The 22,410-nt window shown below is 37.8% G+C and overlaps 1 protein-coding gene across 2 annotated transcripts in view; it reads right to left on the reverse strand.

Annotated features, from left to right (window-relative positions):
• SMOC2 (SPARC related modular calcium binding 2) overlaps window positions 1-22,410 on the reverse strand; it is a 149,160-nt gene that overhangs the window by 24,761 nt on the left and 101,989 nt on the right. For both annotated transcript variants that reach the window (XM_074820683.1, XM_074820682.1), the window contains exons 8-9: window positions 21,788-21,974; window positions 14,694-14,776 (exon numbers count right to left, since the gene is read on the reverse strand). In XM_074820683.1, coding sequence (XP_074676784.1) covers window positions 14,694-14,776; window positions 21,788-21,974 — 270 coding nt within the window. The remainder of the gene's footprint in view (window positions 1-14,693; window positions 14,777-21,787; window positions 21,975-22,410) is intronic.

Genomic DNA, 22,410 nt, shown 5'->3' on the forward strand with positions numbered 1-22,410 from the left:
CCAAAACTCTTTTGTATAAATATTTTAGAGAAGGAATACTTTTTGTATCCTTCCAGCTCTTCGATAGTGTGAATTCAGCTATACAGATCTCAGAAGGACATAAAAATTCTAAGTAATAAAATACTTCTTTAAATAACTTAAAATTTACTTTCTGCATTCAAAGCCTAATGGATCAAGTAGCAAATACACTGAAAAATTTCCGGGGCTGGAAATATGTGCTACATATCTTAACAGAAAATCCGGAATCTTCTCTTTTCAGAAGTTCAGAGATCTTGTTTCATGACCATTTAAATACTACTTCTCTGAACTGAAATTAGGGGGATGAAAATCTCCAGCATACATGAAGGACTAAATCTTTTTGGTCACTGGTGATTATTTAGATGCACACACATACACAACTAATAAAGCTTTTTATCATGCCTTCCTGCTTGAAATGTTGAAAATGACAGACACATAGGAATAATGGCAAGTGAGATTGTAGAACTGAATGCCAAATGCAATTTATGAGTCAAATCCAAAATGCAGTATATTCTTTTCACCACCAGATATGTAGTAGATATAATACAGCTAACTACATTGTTGAATATGCCAGTTAATAGCTATGCCTATATTCTGCCTTTTCCCTTCAGAGAGTTAGCTAAATTTTTCAAAATCCAGGTTTATTTCTCTGAATAAATCTGCCCAGCTCTAGTAGAAGTTTTCTGTTGTAACTGTGGATGGTTACAAAACCCAGGAACTCTTTGCTTATTGGTACTTTTCCCCATTATAAAGTTCACAGCACAGAAGGGTCTGTAGTGATGAATAAGTCATTTAAAAAGCTGATGAATATTCACTCTGATTCTTAAATGAATTTGATTCAATAACCTTTGCTTTGCATTTAACTGTGTTACAAATCTAATTTCAAGTTGGATCACTACCAGCAAATCTGGATTATGTACTCAAAGAATGCAAAATTGAGACTCATAAGGATGGATTCTGTAACTCTGCAGTTAGAGAATAGGAGTAGTAGTACCCTGGGACTGAAAAACACTGACTTTCCACTGGTTCTGAGTGCCTGTCTCTCATTTATCAATAAGAGACTACATAGCACACAGAATATCAAGGGTTGTGGAACCAACCTAAACCTTTGTCCTACAAACACTTATGCCTGGGCTTAACTTTACAACCACATGTAAAGGTTTCTTTGATTTTAATGGATCTAATCACAAGAAGAATGTGGGTAAGTGTTTGCAGCATCAGGGTTCAGCAGGTCATGAATTGTTTTTTAGGAATATTTACAATTAATTGCTTGTGGATGACTTCAGATCAAGAGGCTTTACTGGCAGACATTTCTAGATAGCAAACAAATTCAAGAACTTCACAAGCATAAAGGGCAAAATTTGTGAATAATTTATTTCCCAAAATTATTCATGGATTTTTGCCATATGTTAACATGAGGAATCTATGAACAGTAGCACTCCTGCTGAGCTACAGAGAAGCAAATTTCTGAATCTTGTGAAGCATTCTGAATACTTTGAAAGAACTCCCAGATGCTTCAATGGAGTAATTCCATTTCCTCCTCGAGGGCTCTCAGTTGCAGAGGCCTACACGTTGTATTGAACCAAAGGAATAACATCATGTATTTGAAAACCACTGAGATAGTCTTGTATACACTGTCATCTTTGTGAACAAGAATATTTGTTCTACATGTCTTCACTGAGCCCAGAGAAATGCATTCTCCACTGTCTAAATACCTGATGCAAAAGGGGACCTGGAGGAAAGTCAGCTGGCTTAAGCTCAGCCAATGTGAAATGGAGGTGACACATGCTGGCAGACTAAAGCACTTTGAGGAATTGGCAGGAACTTTCACTGCATCTTCAGTTGATGGCATCTGTCCACCCATTGTCCAAGTGGCTTTGCAATCATCTAGGCTGCAAATTTTCCAGACATCATCTTGTTATTCTGTGTTTGCATGGTGCCCAGAACACGGGATCCCAAACTATAAAACTATAAAGTACTGTGATACAAACAATTAAGTACACACAGACACTTCCCAAGCTCATCTGGTCCCAACTTCTCCATATTAATAGTAGCAGGCATGTCGTCCTCTATCTGCAGATGCATCAAGGTTGCAGCATTTCCTTACCAAGACATATAACATGTATAGTCAATCATGTCTTTGATCCCGCATGACTAGGAGGAGATAACCTGGCATTACTTTTGAACCTCAGCTGGAAACTCTGCTTAATACTGATATTCTACTTTCTAAAATAAAAACAACCTCAGTGAGAGCATGCAACATTGATTTTGCCTCTTACACTGGTGATCAGTTCTATAGGTCTTCTCAGGTAAGCCATGCTAGTATCTAGAAAATGTGAGCATCAAATATACTCTCTGATTGGCAGGACAGCCTTTTTCTCAAAAGTAAGTGGACAGAAAGATTAATGCAGCAGGCTAAAATTGAAGTATTTTCTTCAGAAAAATATACCTACTGATGTGAGATGAGAATATCAACAATTTTGACTACATCGTGTTCATTTTCCTTGACAAGTGAGCTAAACTCATTGCTTGACATTTTCAGTCATTATTCATCAGCCAAAACTGATGTTATTTCTGTATTATATATTAACTTACTCAAAATGTTAGGAAGTAGGAAGTCTTGCACTGGCTTAATTTTTCACAAGCCCTAACCTCATAACTCTGCCTGGATTTCAAAAAGTCACTATTTGATACAAAACACAAAATTACTAGGGTGTTTTATTATCAGTACAAGGTATTTTCAAAGTTGCTTGGAACTGAAAATCCCACTGAACTCACTGGGAACTAAGTGTTCATTTTATTTGAAAACTGGAACACTTCTCCAAGTGGCTAGACACAAAGAATAAATGCCTAACCATTGTTGTTTCCTCTTGAAAATATAGCTGCAGATATATATTCACTCAGAAATGAAAATATTTATTTTTCCCTATCCACAGATTAAACGTGAGAGCTGTTTCTGCCAGAAAATCAGGGAGAACTTGTATCCAAGTATGAAAACACAACAAACCAAGATATCCATTTTGCAGGGAACAGCCTTACAAATCAATGGCATGTTTTTATTCAGTTTATACTCTATCAGATGAAAAAGGAGAAGCCCCATACTATACATCTTAGAGGAAATAGTGTCTTATTATGTGACTCCCACTCATTGTCACGATAAGGTTCAGGTGTCATTTTTCATTATGATTACAGCTCTGGCAGACTAAAAGGCTTTCACCTTTTCCGTTCAGTTATATGAGTTTTTCCTGCCATCATTCAGATTGTGAGATGATAATGATTGCAGGCATTCTGGCAGAAAACACTGAGCTTATTCTACATCAATCTTTCCCTCTTCTTGTGTTGGTTTTTCTACTCCTCACCCAGAAACTGCAATCCAGTTGCCCCAAGTTATTATGAGATACCTTTCCCATGTCTTTACTGTACCAGAAATTATTTCAAGATTTTTTAAATGTACTTCTTGAACCTTAGTGGCTTTAGGAATACAGCATCAAAGTTTGTTCAGTGAGGGCAAATATTTTAATCCCTTTCAGGTTCCAATGTGATCAAAGTTTCACTCTGTTTATGCTAGGATTTTATACTGGGCATAGACAATACCTCAGTATCTATAGTCATGTACTTACAAGCAGATGTTTTAAAAGGGTCTGAGGCTTTCTCACCGTAAATTTCAGATTTCTTTTAAAGACAATAAGTGTCCTGATTTTCTTAACACTCACATATATTTTGCACAGAGCCCTTTCTAAAAGAAACAAAGCTGTTTAACATGCACCGTATTGCACTTTCTTTTGGATTTCTTGATTAGGCTAATCTCTGCATCAAAACATTTCACATAAAATTAATTTCCTTCTTCATCTTTTTGTCATTAAAAAAAAAAAAAAGAATAAAGATAAAAGGAGAATAAATATAATGTTCAGTAGAAAGGAAGGGCTCTTAGCTCTCAGTTCTAGACCATCTCTGTTTATTCCCAGGGAGGGATCAATGCTATGTGCTTTTGAGCAGCTGAAGGCTGACCAACAGAAATCTCTTCAAGTATAGAGTATTAGTCCATGCACAGAGGCTTGGGGCTTGTCAGCAGTAAGCACGGCCGAGCAATCTACATGGAATGCTAGTTTAAGGAGAAGGAAATTTAAGATTTCATTAGACTAAATAGGTTTTAGGGAGCCATTAGTCATTCCTCTCCCCCTCCCCCTGACCCGATATCCACAGTGTAGATAATATTCCAAATACTTAAGTGAGATAAAGGAGTATCTGAAAAAATGCCATTTTTCAAACAGATGCTCTCATACCCTATTAGTATTGTCAGACTTATTTCCCTGCTAAAAGCACTTCAGAGTGGAACAGTGCAAAAAAAAATGTTGCTGTGTGATCCAATCTCAGCTGAATACCATCAACCACAGCAAAGACAAAGTCAGGCTGCATCTCACTGCTTGTGGAACACCACAGCTGTTTGTTTCCATGATCTGTTCAGGTAAGGTGGCATTTACACCATTTAACCTGAGCTATCAAAATATTTTCAACTACTGATGTAACTTATTCTTGCTCTCTCTACAGATGATGGAGACAGGCACTTCCAGAAAGAGATTCAATCTAAATCAGATACTAATGGGACACACAGATATAATTCTAGCATAAGGATCTGAAATCATTGAATATTTCAATATCAAAATCTCTATTCTACCTTTAGATACTACAAAAATTACCATTTGCTTGGATGGGTAAGAATGAATGCCTTGTGGATTTTTTTCCCCTTCTTTGGTGTGATGACTACAAGCCTATAATAGATTTTCCTACTCTGCCGAGTGTGGTTTGACTAGTAATGCACTCCGAGTTTCATCCAGGAGGGCTATGTACTACCTCTTCTTGTTACAGGCTAATCTGCCATGGCATTACGAAGCCTGTCCAAACTTTCACTGTCTTTCAAGACCACATTTGCTTTTAGGTAGGAAGTTCACTGTTTTGGTTATTGTTAATGGGTGTGCTCCTTCCTATAAGCAGTTCGGAGATATCCAAGCAAAATTACACTATGTGGAGGTAGAGGACTGATAAATATAAGCACAGATTTACAGAGCAGTTAGAAACTTTTCAGTAAAAGACACAAAAAAAAAAATTAAACCTCTCTAAAATAGCTCCATGACTTAATAATACTCATGATAATGAGATTGTAATCCATGATGCTGTTCTGTATTTTAAAAGAAAAAGAAAACCAAATGTGTTCAACCAAAGCTTTTTTATTGCTGGATTTAGAACACCATATGTATTAAATTATGGATTAAATTTATGGATTAAACTGTATGGAAAAATTAAAGGTAAGAATTAAAATATCTTTCTGAAATGTCTTTTTTCAGCTTTACTGAAGTTTTATGGTGGAACAGGTTTCACTTAGCTTATTACTTCTCACTGAGGGGAAAACAAATATGTTTTATGTGTGTGTATTTATATATATATATTTATGTATGTATATATACATTGACTCCAAAACAATAACTTCCCTAGTAAAGATGGAAGAAAGGGGTCCATCTTTATCAGAATCAATGGCAAAACCATCAAGTGCAGGCAGCAGCATTTGTCTACATATTTACATCATTGATGGGTAAACCAACAGAGCTTCATGAGGGTCAGTGAAAGTTTTCTGATGTCCTCTCAGACTTAGAAAAGGCATTTCTGGGGGAAAGCATTATCTTACTTAATCATTCTTTGGCCCAGAAGGCAAAAAACACAATCAGAAACCCATTTGGAGAGTGCCGGTGCAGAGACAGTGACTGTAGAGCTGTTGGGTAACAACCTACTGGGAAGGCAGCCAGAGAGACACAGGAGAACATTCTCCCTTTCTGGGCATGTGTACCCTGGAGGTGTCCCACTGCTCCCACTGAGAGCAGGACCCAATGGCACAGAGCAGCACAGCAGGCAAGGCTGCTCTACTTAACAAGGGATTTGTCTGGAAAGGGAGGACAGCAACAAGTGAGGTGAGAAACAGAATTTACATTATTTGGCAGAGCCTCCAGCATTTTTTTTAATGCTGAGAAGCAAATGAAGTCAGTGTTTATTAGTCCTAATATAGCCCTTTAAAATAAACATAAAATTATAGGTTAATATTAAATAGACCAATGAATGAAATGCTATTGCTGAGCCAGTAGCATCACCTTTAATTAGCCAGCTTTTCTCTTTTGCTAGCTGTGACACAGCTGTGCCTTTCACTGGCACTTTACTAGTAGCTCAAATGCTTTCACTGCAATTTTTTTAGACAAATACACACATAACTGGAAGCTACAGTAGCTCTTATGTGCTTGAGCATTTTTTTTTTGTTTCAGATATTAATATTTCTGCTTTAGGTTGGGGAAATCATATTGATTTGTTAAGGAATGACTACAAATTGAGGCAAAAATAAAACAATATGAAGAACTGTGGCCAGACCATCAGTAATTAAAGACAGGATGGGGAGATGGACAGAAGAGGTTGTGCAGGAAATAAATGTGATCAGCAGAGCTTCGAAAAATAATTTGCAGGCCTTCCTTTCTCTGGAGCAAAACTGCCCGCTGGGAGACTACAATGTAATCATGTAGCCAGAAAATAAGGTAGTAGTATTGAAGCTACTAAATCCAAAAGCCCAAGCAAACTGTTGTAGATCAAAGAAACAGAGTCCCTTTGGAGGTTCAGCTGCTCTGAAGCCATACTAGTGGCCTCAGGACTTACTGCTGCAGACCTCCCTCTTTATGCGGAGGTTTGACCAGTAGACCTATGCAGTCGTGAGAAGTACTGCCTTAGCCCAGTGTCCTCCCCAGACCACCACTGCTCAGTACTTAAATAAACTTTGGTGTTACAGTGTGGGCCCTCAGACTGAGCCAGGGCTGGTGATACCAGCCCATGTGTTGCGTGCACCCTCTTCCGATCCACCAAGGGCACTGGAGTTGCATTAAGCTTACTGGACTGTGGGACACACAGATCTCCACTTTGACAAACACATCTTCACCCAGTCAGCATCCCCCACCACATCTGTCTCAGGCTGCCAGCACAGGATAATTGCAGTGGACATAACACGTGGAAAGGGACCCTCACTGAGCTGTCACTAACCTATATGACACCTATGGTATTGGAAAGGCATCCAGCTGCTCAGGATAGCAGAGGACTGGAAAGTCAGGCTTCCTCCTGCAGCCTTCTATATTAGACGAGATAGCTACTGCTTTGGAAGTGGAAGCAACCACTCCCTTGTCTCCCCCAGCACTATGGGACTGAGGAGGAGCAAGCCTGGCCCTTCAGGCTGTTGAGCCTCACCTTTCCCATCCTCCCTGCAGGCCCTGCCAGCCTCTAGGCAAGCCCCCTCCTTCATCCTTGCCACACCGCGATTCAGTTCTGCCATCACTGCCGTGAAGGTTCACACTGCCTTTGCACCAATGTTTCCTGGTCATAGTTCAAACACTCAACTAGACAGGTCTGCTCCATATAGAGGCTTTTTGCCACCTATCTCTTGGTAAATAAAGCAGTATAGCACTCAGGGATGAGGGTTCCAGGCTCATTCAAAACAGCCAGCAGCTTCAAGTGGGTGGTTGACAACTCAGAGCTTTAAGATTCAATAGCAGAAAGGGATATTTTAAATATTAGCTCATGCAGCCAAAAAGCTGGTTACATCATAAAAATATAATCCTTTTAAATCACAGCGCAGTGGAGAAAGTTACATGCCAAATGACCTAACAATTTGAAGCTCATGAGAAGGCAGGCATATGTATATAATCTGCATTATTATCAAAAATAATAAATTACTTAACTGATATCTTTAAAAACAAGCAAAGTTTTAGTCATTCAAATGTTTAAGAATGTGTTCTACTAGGTGCCAGTACCAGACTACACAGAGGAAACAAAGAACTGTATGAAAATACAGTAAGTCAGATGAGGTACACCAGTGGCTGTACCTCAGCATTTTAGCTGAGAAATAGTCTAGTACCTTATGAAATCTGATATGCTTATGGTCAAAAGTGGAGCAACTGCTAAAGTATAAAACGTACCTCAAAAGAAAAAGCAGTTAAGCCTCTATCACATTTTTTTAAAGATGCCTTTGAAGTAAGACAGTTTATATGATGGCTGTTTGCCTGTGGGTCTTGCATCACCATGGTTTGAGCATTTCCGATTATTTCTCTTTAACTCTGGAAAAAGATGGACTGCCAACAACCAAAAGCAAACTGTACTTATCCACACATAATTCGCCCATAACTTAAATCATGAGTTTTGCTCCACAAAATGTAAACTGTTCAGGGTCAGTGCTGGATTATCCCATCAGAAACACAGTAAATAAATCCATTACAATAGCAAGAAAATGGGACAGTTAGAATACTTCTGTTTCTCTTAAATAACACAAATGTGAAATAATAAATGAGTTAAACATGCATGATTTTCAGGAGAAAATATTAACTGCTTGAATGCCAAGGTTAAACTAAACTTTCAGAAAACAACGTGTATTTCAACACAACCGTATGTAAGAAAGAGTTTTAAGGGAATTTTTCTGTTATTAAGTTGATTGACTATACAAGGGACATGTATCAAGACATTTCAATTAAGTAATATTTTAACATTCTTAGCTTGACTTAAACTGTAGACCATCACAGTACCAACACAGTGATCAGCAGAGCTTAGGCCCTGGATGGAAAGCACTGGTTTTTGGTTTTGGGTTGTGGAGAGGAGGGGGCAATGGTCTATATTCTTGTCCAAACTGAGAATTCAAAATCTGTCTCATAAAGGCTGAGCAAAGATGCCAATTTTTCTAATTTGGATCCTTACTGTGTCACTGAATAAACCCTAGACATTAAAAAGTGAAGCCTTTCAGATGATTATTAACTGAGTGCTATCAAAAACCTGAAATACTCATCTTTTTGGAGAAATGCTTTAGGATCAAAAATTGTAATGAGAAGCATCTGAAAGGAGGCTTTGCAGAGAGCTTCGAGATTGCCAGGAGGACATAAATAAGAGTGAAATGCTGATCTTATTTCACTGAGAAATCTACAGTAACTTCAAGCAGTTGCATTCTACTGGATTCCAGCTGGGTTAATTGAGATCAGCATCTCAGCAAAAGGAAATATTCAGCAATGAAGAGCTATGCTATTCTGAGAAAATAATAGAAAAGGAAGATTTTCAGGACTTTTAGTAGACGGACTTACTGAATCTGCACATTCACCCAAGTCACTAGATTGCATTACTGTTAGAGTTTATAAGGCACTGTCATTTCCAGACTACAGTTTCCCCTCCTAAATTATCCTTTTGTATGAAAGGAAGTATCACTAACTATAGGAACTTCAAAAAACATGCTGTGTTAAAGAGAAGGAGAAACTTAAACAAACCAAAATGAAATGTAAACAAAATTAATGGTCTGACCTAAAGCCACAAAACCATAGAAACCCAATAAAGTCTGAAAATCCAGCTTGACATTGTGTCTCTCTCAAGCTTGTGTGCCTTTTACTCATTTGGATTTATTTTTTTTTCTGCACAAAAGAAAAGGGTACTTCTAATTAAAGAATGTTGTGTGAGCAAAATCACATTTCCCATAATACTTTTCAAAATTTTCCACTCACTTTGCAAATTTCAGGTCTTGGTAATGAAAATTATATTACAGGAAAAGCAGATGAATTCCCAGGTTAAGTAAGAATACAAAAATCTTAACCTATATAAAGGATTATCCAAAATTTATCCAGCCCTCACACACAGTGGAGCCTAAAACAGCCTTCTTGCATTCAATGCATACTTTTTAAATAGGAAAAAGATTTGCCCTTGAGGCAAATTAGCTGAGTGGTCTGGCACTGTCTCAATACACTATCATGTCTTGCTCTCTTACATATCCAAGTCCCTTTCTTCCAGATTGCTTAGAGAGGGAAGACTAGCTCTATGAACAGGTAGCTTAACAATCGTCTAAAGCATTGGTCTCCAAAGTGGGGTGCACATACCCCAGAGGGGGCACAAGACAATGAATTGGAGTGAAAGAAGAAAATATTTTTTGTACTATTAATAAATAATATTTTAAAACGTGTTTATTTCATCTTCATCCTTTTTTAATTTCTGTATTTGGGTATGTTTTACAATGAAGTTAATATATTAGTACAGTAGTTTATATAATTTATAAATAAATACATATCTATATTGAATAAATATAAATATATATATATATTGAGGGTGCATGCTGAAAAATATTTTACTGACTATTAAAAACTAGTGAATACATATAATGCTTGAAAATACCTTCACCCATAGACCCAGCCTGAAAAAATACAGTTCCAGGAACTGACATTTCTTCAGTTTGGCTGAATTTGACCTATTACCACTCATGATTTTAGGAAAATACAGAGGCAGCTACACCTAATTCCATCATACTATAGATTTAGCTTAACTAGCCTTCATGCTATGCCCTTTTAAATGCTCTTGACCAGCTTGCGTAGAAAACTGAATTTCTGTTTAACACACCAGTTATCCAAAAGTATGAAATAAACCATTCAAGACCCTTTACAGAATATGTTGGTTCATCACAGGGCTTCCATTTTACTGTATAACACAGAGGAGAACAAAAGGTCAAAATACAAACTTTTGAAAACTGACTGTGAGAAAAGTAAAAAACCCTCCTTTTTCCCCAGTATGTGACATTATCTAGATTCCTTTTTGGGTTCATTTTCATTATCTCAGAATAACTAGTTTCTGAGAAGGATCAAAACCACAAGTAACCTCAGAAAAATGCTTTGGCTTTAAAAAATGGACTAGAAATCTAATGGGAAGAATTATTATTATATAACTTTCAGCCCAATCTAACAGATACAGGTGGCTTGGATTGTTCTTACAAACATTAGATTAACCTTCAATTTCAGATGCTTTATATTAAGTTACCCTTAGGATGTGAGGATATATTCTTAGCTTGGTTTAAATCAGCGGGAATTTTGCCATAAACTCCAAGGGGCCCTTACCTTCTACAATTTTGCCTTAACAAGATACCAGTGTTTGCCAAAAACTGCATCTTGATTTATTTGCAAATTATTGCTAAAAATATTTGGCTTAACATATAATGGGTTCAAATTTTCAGGTGGTATAAATCAACATAGCTGGAGAACTATGCCAATTTAATCCACCTGAGGATGTACCAGTTGGTTTTATCCTATTTTAAGATCATTCATAGTAGTAAAGTAATTGTTTTAAAATCTTCTTGGTTTTACACAGCAGGCAGTCACAGTGGTTTCACCCAGGGCTACTGCATTTTTGTGGGTATAAGCTGCAAATCAAGCAAACCCATCCTTTCAAAAATGTATTATTCCTTGAAAGTAAGTACACATCCTACTTTTTATTCAGTCCTGGCACCACTCAGCAATCAGATGTCGTATTTAAATTGAGACAGCACAAATGCAAACACGACTTTGCAACATTGCTTACAACAGAGAAACTTAGAGTAACAGTGGTTCATTTCTACTAAAAAGTGGATTTGTATTAGCCATTTGTGCAATTTTATGTGTTACTTGTTAACAACTAGCTACACCTGTGCAAGATCCTCTTTCAACCTTCTTTATTCAAAAAACTATCTAAAGTAAACTGAATTCATTTTTATTTGATGTAGTGTTTGTATGATAAGAAATTTGCCAGTTGAGAACATGGGCATTTAATAGACTAGTCGAGAGAGAGAAAAGAGAAAGCCTTGAGAGAAAGAAAAACAAACACCTTAACACAACTGCAACTGTGAAATAACCTCTTCCCCCTGTTAAATTCTATGGGCATGTACTTACTCTCTGCTGCTGTAGAGTAGAAGACGGAGGTTCTTCTTGCTAGCCCATATGTCTTTAAGAAATGTTAGGAAATTTTGATATTTGTCTTATTTTAAAATAATATAAAGCATTTGGAAGTCAAAGATTAAGCAACAGAAGAAATGGGAGAGCAAATCCATGTCATATATAATAATTTATGCTAATTATGACTTCACACTGCTGCAGTGGTTTGTGGACTAAAGCTCACATAATGCAAAATACCACAAAGTAGAAAAAGAAAATCAGAAGACCATTGCCTAACTTAATGAAAATGAATTTATCAGGTAGGAGTTTACAGCATGGGAAGTTCTTGTTAATTGTTTCACTGGAAAAGTATCTTGACTTTGGATAAATCTTTATTACTGTACCGTATAAAAGCACTACCAATTTGTATAACAGATAGGTGAAAGTTTAAAACCCTTCACATGCCCATCCTCCCTCTAAGATTACAGCTAGAAAATGCTTCTTCAAAATTTTTAGCAAAAGGTAAGTGACCAGCAAGTGATATCTTCTAGTGCAAAACTTGCTTCTTCAGCTTCCACTCTGCTATACTCTCTTCTGAGTGTAAACTCTTTCCACTCAGAAAAAACACACACGAAATCAAGTAGTTATCCAAGACTGTAACTATGCAAGTGCTCTTTGAAATAAACTGTTGAGGATGCCCAATTTTCCATTGGTTTCCAAGGAATAAGGATTGTAAAATATCATAGAACAGTTTGGGTTGGAAGGGACCTTTAAAGGTCATTTAGTCCAACCCCCCTGTCATGGGCAGGGACATCTTCAACTCCATCAGGTTGCTCAGAGCCCTGTCAACCTGACCTTGAACGTTTCCAGGGATGGGGCATCTATCATTCCTCTGGGCAACCTGTTCCAGTGTTTTACCACCCTCATCGTAAAAAATGTCTTCCTTATATCTAGTCTGAATCTACCCAATTTTAGTTTAAAACCATTACTCCTTGTCCTATTTCTACAGACCCTACTGAAAAGTCAGTCCCCATCTTTCTTATAAGCTCACTTTAAGTATTGAAAGGCTGCAGTAAGGTCCAAAATATTTCCCAAATTATCCCTGAAATACCTGCTAACTTCCCTGAAGTTACAACAGCAGTAAGCAACTTCAGTAAGCAAGTACTGACTGACAAAATGATGGATAAATATCATCAATATGACTGTCAACAGAGGTGTATTTGCCACTAAGTTTCACATATATGAGGATTTATGTGGCATATATGGTTCTTGCTGAAATCTGTGAGCAGCTAAACACCAAAACTGCAAGTCAGGCATGCTCCATCCTTTTTCTGAAGGAACAGAAATGGAGACAATTTGGTAAGAGATATGAAATTCATGCTCCAAGGTGAATTTTTAGTGTAAATCAGCTTTTCATCTGTCAGTATATCATCTGTTCAGTACCTTAAGTGATAAGCCATAATGTGGAGTACCTCACTCATTCAACCCTGTCTCCCACTGTCTCTTTCATAAAGCAGTCAAGATCTACCTAAAAAACTAACCAGATTTTCTGCCCCATTACTAGTCCTTTAGAAGGCTGTTGCCTCACTAATAGTTGGAAACCACTTTACAGCTCCCAGGTGAAATTCATTTAGGGTAGTTCATACCTATTTTTCTTGTGCCAAAATTGTCACGGAGGAAAACAGTTTCTCTTCCTCATGGTCTCAGAGGAACAGTATCACATCCAGACCTCATCTTGTTTGTCTAAATGAAGCAAATGCTAGCTGCCTTCTCTTGGAAGGAAGCTGTTTTCCCTGATACATTAGTGCTAGCTAACTTCTCCTGTGTATTCATTTTCCTGAAGACAGATGACCAGAATTGTACCCACAGTTCTAGATAAAATCCAGAAAAAATAATAGGGCTATCTAAAATGCCATGAATGTTTCCTTGTCTGCCTTGTCTGTCCTGCTCCTATCTGCCTGTCCCATCATACCTAGCTAGATATGTTTCTGGGTCACACTTGCCATTTTTACAGCCACAGTAATTGGACAGCTTACAGTTAATCCTATGATTGACTTCTTTCTATGTAGAACACAACATATAATTGTATATGGTATAATACCATATCATTCATATTTCTTACTTTTTTTTATTATACCTTGTAATTAATTTTGTTTCATGACATGCTTCATTCAATATGCATTTCATCATTCATGGGCATGTTTAGTTCAGAATTATTGTCTAGATGTTTCTCTGGGTGGCTAAACTGAAATATTTTTCATGATACAAGAAATCTGCCCACGTTATGTGCTTGTTTCTATTCTTTACAATCGCTGACAGTGATTCATAATTCCTTCATAACATGTGCAATATCACTAAACCTGCTACACCTCAAGTTATTTAAACATATTAAAGGGTCATTTAAAAAATTAAGCAGGACTACTGACTTCTCTGTGCTCAACTATATGGAGATAAGATTTCTCACATGCTTATAAAAAGTGTAAAATAATGAAAAATCTAATAAACACCAAGGTCTGTTCCTACAACAGAGAAGAATAAAATAATATTATTCTGAGGTAAACTGACATGGGTACTCTTGGAAAAAAGTAAGCAGATGATACATTTTTTAGACTGATTTGAAGGTAGAAGCCAATTTCCCATGGATTGTTCTAGAACAAAGATTATGAAGTATGGACATATTTGCTGACTTCTTTGCTACGACAACAGCAAGGAATAATTCCAGTAAGTAAATGTGACTGCCTTTAAACTACTGAGAAAAATGAGCCTTACTTTCTCTGACAACATTCCAAGACATATTTACATACACTGTTCTAAAGTCAAAGACTCAGTCAGTGGCAGATCAATATAGTTATATCTAAAAGGTGCATTGTTTTGATAGAGGATAAAAAATTGCTTTCTAATTTATTGCAGTGAATAAAAAGCATTGGAATGCATGAAACCAAATTTATCTGTTTCACTGACCTTGAAGCTGGCGTCCTTTGTACAAATCCTTTGTTTTGGTTGGGTGAGCTCTGGCACCATTATCACACTTAGGTTGTTCATACCTAAAGAACAAACAGAGAGAGAATAGAACCAGTCAAGGTTACTTTTATTTAGAACTAATCTATTTTCAATTTTGTAGTTCAAATTAAACTTGTACCTTCTTTTATTCAGGGAATAAGTTTGTTTTTCATTCAGAAGGGGCAATGCAAATTCATCTGCCTATTTTCCACTTACTTCAAAGAAACCAGAACATCTTTATTCTCCTGTGGTTGATACTAAACTAAAAAATTGTTACCTATTCCAAAGCCCATTCTACAGGAAGGAGAACTGAGGAAGGAGAAAACTGTGGGGAATTGCTATAAAGTAACACATAATAACAAATAATTTTGAAAAAACACAAAAAACCCACAAAACCAAAACCAAAGTCAGGCTCTCCTCCCACCTACCAAATCAAAAACCCATCAACAATATAACAAATTCTGACATCTGACACAGTATTCATGTTGCAAAACACCAGAGAAGCAATTTCAAAATCACAGCAAGACAGGTATTGTAGTTAGCTACTACTGCAGCTCTAAAGCCATGTGCTACTGCATTGTCTCTAAAATAAAAATATTTGTTTACATAAGAAGGGCTAACCATGAACTGCTAACATTTTGAACAAGAGCAAAGAACTGATCGGGTTTTCAGAAGGAAGAGAATTGAGCTGAAACTACTTAAAATGGATTGTGAAAAAGACTAAATCTCCACCTGGTACTTGAATATTCTGGTTCCCCTACGCTGTCTCAGTTTACTTAAAGTCACTTTGTTAGTCCAGCTGGTAACAAGAAACTCTGTGCTATTTGTACTTTCACAAACATTGATTTACACAACACCACTAGCAATATCTTTTATGCAAGACTGGGAGGCACAGGAGCATCTGCTGCTGAATCTCTCCTTTTTTCTTATGTCCTAGATGCATGGTGGTTTTCCACTCCGCTTGACAGAATCACTTTCTGAGAAATTTTACTTTCTCATTCTCCTAAAGTAGCTTGAAGCTGCAAAATTTAGTGTGTAGTGTTTCAGAGAAAGTTTCAATTCTCAGTTAAACACACTTAGTAACATGACTTCTGTCCAGATACATGCGTGTTCACATATATACCTGTTCACTGAAACTAGGTTCTTTCATATTTTATATAACTGCTCACCTTTCTTTGAAATTCTCCTATTCTAAGTTCCCCAAAATAATGTTTACTGAGATTTTAGATTTTGGAACAAAATATTTTTTTTAAAAGCATTAAATGGTGGTTATGTCCTCGGTCCAGGCCAGAGTGCCCTTAAGAACAATTCCTAAGTATTCTGATCTTAATTATCAGGCAGAATGAATAAAAAGCAATATTATTTTCCTTTGAGTACTTAATTTATATTGACATCATCTGATGAAACTGACCACTGGCCCATCAAATTTTGGCTGCTGCAAACAGGTACAGTGTTGTTTTCATGGACATGGGAGAGCTACAGGCACTTTTTTTAACCTAAAGAACTGCGGGAATAGAAGTTGCTTTGATAGCATAGGTTGGATTCAGATACCTGATGGATGACCACTTCAATCAGCCAAGAAAAGAGTGAAAGAGAAATCTCTGAGCAACACTCACTAATGCAGTATCTGGCAGCCAGCCTGGTCCCCAATTAATCTGATAACTGACTCTGCATTCCCCTAGTCCTCTTCTGTTTTTGTTACTGCTCTGTGCCTACACTTTCTTTCTTGGCCTCTACTCTTCTAACCTTTTGGCTTATATTTTTGCTAAATACACATGTTGTTCATCATATACAAAGTAAATCTTCTAAAGCCCAATAGGTGTTAAAATGCTGCAATGTGAAAAGTCTACATTTAACTCTTTAAAGCAACTAAAGAAAGAAAATGAATAATTAGAAATTTACCATACAGGCACAGCCATGCTAAGAACTGATAAGAAAAACACACTTGCCTCAGTTTTCATGGGGAAAGACTGGGAAAGGGATAACATGTCAGAATGGAGCACTGTCAGGTTAAAAATAATGTAGTCAAAAGACATCCCAAGTTACTCTTTTGAATTTTAAAGGGGAAAGGATCCCTAGCAGTGAATGCATATCTAGAGTTGGCAAGGGCTTATGAAGGCTGCTTTACACTTCTGAGCAGTCTGATGGAAGCACTGAGATTTACTAAGGTGTGCAAAGCAATAGAGGATAGAGCTTTCACAGGGATTCTACAGTGTGGGCAGCCTCATGAAGCCACTGATTTATGTTCTTTTTTAAGTTTAGAGAACCTTGTGCAAGTGAATTGGGGATTACTTTGCCCATGATCCTAGTTGCTAAAAAGTCACATGTGAGAACATAGGCACATGGCCCTGCTGAGCAAAAAGGCTGAGGGTCACCCTGTGATGTCCAGGAAGCACTGGGAACTGGATGGTTAGGACCATACTGCTAGGCTTTTGGGGGAATGGTTGTTTGTACTCTTTATTTCCTTTTAGCCAAATGGATGTTTCCTCTAGAGTTTCATAAAAGCCAGATTTATACCACAACTTCACCTATTTCTTTCTGAGTTTTACTGTCTTACATGTCCTAGAGTGGTTCTTCATTCACATATCTTCATTTTAACTCTAGCATGAGATGTTTGGGTTTTTTTTCTGGAATAGCTTCACTGACAAATGATTTATCTTTTTTTCAGATGACAGGAGATTAGAAGGTGTATGAGTATTAATAGCTTCCCTTCATTTTGGAGGTCTAATTTAATGCAACTACTATTTATTTTGGTATTCAGAGCCTGATGATATGACAAATTTCATCCTCATGAGTGTATTCAAAACAAACAACATGCAAAATGCTAAGCTATTCTGGCAAGAGTTTCCCAGATCTGTCTATCCTTTCACTGTTATTCCCTTGTGATTCGATACAGATTTGCAGAACAGAGATTCCAGGACATAATGCATCCATCTTGCTACCAGAAGCACTAATGCTATCAGTTCCTGCAGTAGAGTTTTAACAGCTACTCTTCTAATTTATATTTTGCAGCGGAAAGCTGGAAGATAGCATACACCATTTTGCATGAACACCTGGTTTTTAAACTAGGAAAGACTCACATGTTCACTCTTTCCATTCTGTAAGAAAGAATTACAAAAAGACAACTGCATATTTGTCATCATATTCTGCTCCCTCTCTACTTCCCTTTGCCAGAGAAAAAGAGTTTAATTTTATCAATGTAGGAAAAAATATTAAAATAAGAAATAATCAATGAGATTCCGGCCCACCTAAATCGTATTCAGAAATGAGGTCTAGATATTCCTCTTAAACTCCAGGCAGTAATCCCACCTGCTTGTTTACCAGGACTGTACATTCCTAAATACACCAGTCATTCTTTATTTAGTATGAACCTCCTAAAATTGAGTATTTTACTTATCCATCTGTGCTCAGAAATGTCCTCTCCAGGGATATTACTAAATATTACTTCCTCAGAGCTCCACTGAAAACTGCCCGTAAGTCCAGCAGAGCTGAACAAATTAGAAACGGTCAAGACCACAGCAGCTGATCTACCCAGTATCAGTCATCAGGCAAAGCATTCATCAAGCAAAAGAAGATTTGCGTCTAAACCATATGCATGAAATGAATCCAATTTGCCAGCCTTCCAAATTTGGAGAAGTACTGTATGGTGAAAAACCTCCCTGCCACCTCTTCTCCCATAGCTGAGTGACTGCATAGTTGCCAAACACAAGACGCCAGCAGACTACATAGGAAAAAAAGATGGAGACTGATTCTAGATCCATAGTGAGCCACCAAGAGGTCGGGAAGACCTAGAATTCCAGTCTGTATGACAGTAGAAGACAAAATCACACACACTACATGCACATTATACATATAAATAGGAAAGTGAGCTGGTTGATTTTCAAGGATCACCACTTCCAGCTTCATGAATGATGCATGCTGATCTTCAGGATGTGGCAGGAAGCCCCTAACAAAATTCAGACTTAAAAAGGAAGGATACAAAGGGTGGAAACAGGTGATACAGGAGAAATACACAGACACTGTCCAAACGTGCAGGGATGGGGTTAGGAAACCTAAAGCCCCCTGGAGCTAAATCTGGTAAGGGGTATGAAGGACAACAAGAAGGACTTCTCACACATGCATCAGCAGCAAAAAGAAGACCAGGGAAAATGTGGGTCTGCTGCTGGGTCGGACAGGGGACCTTGTGACAAAGAATATAGAGAAGGCAGAAGAACTCAGTGCCGCCTTCTCCTAGGTCTTTACTTGTAAGACCAGTCTTCAGGAATCCCAGGTCCCTGAGACCAGTATTACAGTCCGGAGCAAGGAAGATTTACCCTAGGTGGAAAAGGGTCAAGTCAGGGATTACGTGAACAAACTGCAGACACACAAATCCATAGGACCTGATGGGATGCACCCACAAGTGCTGAGGAAGCTGGCTGATGTCATTGTGAGGCTACTCTCAATTATATTTGAAAGGTCGTAGTGACTGGGGTAGGTTTCTGGGAGGAGGAGTCAAATAACAAGCCAGTCAGCCTTACCCCAATTCCTCAGAAGGTGATGAAGCAAATCCTCCTAAAAGCTATTTCAAAACATATGAAGGACAAGAAGGTGATTGACAGTAGTCAGCACAGATTTATGAAGAGGAAATCATGCTTGGCCAACCCTGCAGCCTTCTATGATAGAGATGACTTGCTCCGTGGATGAGGGGAGAAGAGCAGATATTGTTTATCCTAATTTTATCAAGGCTATTGACACTGTCTCTGATTACATTCTCATAGACAAACTGATTAAGTATGTGTTAGATAAACGGACAGTGAGGTGTGCTGAAAATTGACTGAACCATCAGTCTCAAAGAGCTGGAATCAGCAGAACAAATTTCAGCTGGAATCCAGTCACCAGTGGAGTGCCCCAGAGTTTAATACTACAGCCAATATTGTTTAAACAGAGAACAACTTTAGCAAGTTTGCAGATGATACAAAATTGGGAGGAGCGGCTGATACACTAGAGTATTGTGCTGCCATTCAGAGGAACTGGCTGGAGAAACGGGCTGGCAGTTATCTCATGAAGTTCAAAAAAAGGCAAATGCAAAATTCCCACACCTGTGGAAGATTAATCCCCTGTACCAGCATGGGCCAACCACCTGGAAAGCAACTTTGTGGCAAAGGCCTGGGATTCCTGATGAACACTAAGCTGAGTATGAAGCAGCAACATGCCCTTTCAGCAAAGAAGGCCAACAGCCTCCAGGGTTGCATTAGGAAGAGAATTGCCAGAAGGTCAAGGGAGGTGATCCTTCCCCTCTCATTCACACTGGTGAGATTTATCTGGAGTGCTGGGTCCAGCTCTGGGCTGCCCAAACAAGATAGACATGGACATACTGGAGTGAGTCTAGCAAAGGGCTATGAATATGATTAATGGACTGCAGCATTTGACATAATAAGGAAAAGGTGAGAGAACTGAGACTGTACAGCCTAGGGAAGAGAAGGCTCAGGGAGGATCCTATTGATGTCTATAAATATCAAAGGGGGAAAAATAAAGAAAATTGAGTCAGACTCTTCTTAGTGATGTCCAGTGACAGGAAAAGAGGCAATGAGCACAAAATGAAATACAAGAAATTTCATTTAAACACAAAAAACAACTTTTTTTTTTTTTTAACTGTGGTGGTGATCGAACACTAGAACAGGCTGCCCAGAGAGGCAGAGAGACTCTCCATGCTTGGAGATATTCAAAGCCCAACTGGACAGTTCTGAGAAATCCACTCTAGCTGGCCTTGCTTTGAGTAGAGGGGTTGGACTAGAGAATCTCCAGAGGTCCCTGCCAATCTCAACTATTCTGTGATTCAACAATAAAATGATACTCATTAAAGAAGAACTACAAAAAAATCAGCAGAAGCCCCATTGCCTGATGAGCAAGAGAAGATGATTTGGACTCAAAATAGAGAATAGGAACTAAGGCTCCATAAAATTATTTTAACTATAATTCGAAGAAGAATTAGCACTAAAAACAAGAAACAGTGAACAAACCTAGGGGTGAAGAACAGAGAAAGAGCAGAAAAAGGAGCCTCTGGAATCTCTAGAGGACACCTCTAGTTCCTTACACAATATGTGTACTGATCATACAGTTTCAGGACCAAATTTGGACTATTTTGTTTTGACAGTTTATGGATCTCAACTTGCCAGAAAAAGCAGATCAACAGTAACTTTAAGTCATGCTTGCTTTAGCTGGTACTGTAACTGGCATGGTCTAGACTATGGTATAAACAGCTATCAGTAGTAGATCAACACTTGAAGAATATGTGAAAACACTCCCCAAGAATATAATACTTTACAGCAAGTGGCTTATAATATTTTTTCACAAACCTTATGCAAATAATAAAAAATTATGTTTTTTAAAGCTTGGAAAGATTTATGATTGCATCAAGATAACCATACTGTCCGCCAGCTCTGTATAGGTTTCTTCTATAGCATTCCTACAAGGGCCAAACCTCAGTAACCAGCCTAAACAACATCCTTTGGAACCTGATACTTTCTTTGCCTACATCTGCTCTATGTGGGTCACAACACTTTACCATGTATCTGGCTCAGCTGAGATGACTGAACTCCAAGCTTCTATTAATAACACACTAAAATGATATTTCCTCTCTATGGGTTCCCAAGCAGTTGTTCCATCAAAGCCAGTCATATGAAATAGTTGAGGAGGTTGCTGGAAAAATAACTGAACATTTCTGAGGTTGGATGTGGTTTCTGTCATAGACCATCTTACTTGGTTCTTCTATATTCAGGCTAAGCAGTGTGAGGTTTCTTCTGGGCCTATTCATTATCTGCTCCAAGCCTTGGCTTCCCAGCATAAAACAGAAGTAAAAAAGAGGACTTAGGGGAGCAAACTGCCTCTGACATTGCAGTGAAAGAGTCTGTGGACATCTAGTCTTAACTTTTGATGTCTCTTAGAAATATTTCACTTCATAGTGGAAGAAAACTATATGACATAATTCCACCACCAACAGAAATCTACATGCAGTATGTGCACACCAAGGCATCTTCTCACTACAGCTTCTGAACACTGAATGTGTATTCCCTTACCTGGTTGATGTACCAGGGATGGGACGTCCTGTATCGACCAGAACACACCAGCAGTAGCCTGTGGAAGGATGGCACTGCACTGGTTTGTAGAGGCCGCCCTGAGCACACTCTGGAATGAACACATTGTCCTTCTGGGGCTGTTTAGCTTCCTCCAGGGCTGACTGAAGTTCTTGATCACATGATGATGCTTTTGGAAGGAAAATAAAAAATACTGAAGAAACTATATGGAAAGAGCCTACTAGATTTATAAAACAGTTTTTATATCTTTCTTTGATTGCATATAATGATTGTATTTGAAGTGGCTTTCTACAGCTCAAATACAAGCTACATTGGTTTATGCTGTATACTGTTAGGAACTTTAATTTCCTTTTCATGCAGCTGCTTCATAATACAGTTCTAATAATATCTTGATGCCTCCTTTCCTATACTAGATATAATCTATGGATAACCAAACCTTAAAAAAATTCTTACTGACTCCACAGTCCCTAAACTATTGATTTTTTTCAGATGGAAGTGTAAAAATCCTACTACTTAGGATTCCTTATATGAATTATTAATCTAGATATTCATTTAGATATTTATATTCTGCTCTTTCTTTCCAGTTTTGGAACAACCTCTTAATA

The sequence above is a fragment of the Strix aluco genome, chromosome 3, assembly GCF_031877795.1.
Source record: "Strix aluco isolate bStrAlu1 chromosome 3, bStrAlu1.hap1, whole genome shotgun sequence".
NCBI classification, from domain to species: domain Eukaryota; kingdom Metazoa; phylum Chordata; class Aves; order Strigiformes; family Strigidae; genus Strix; species Strix aluco.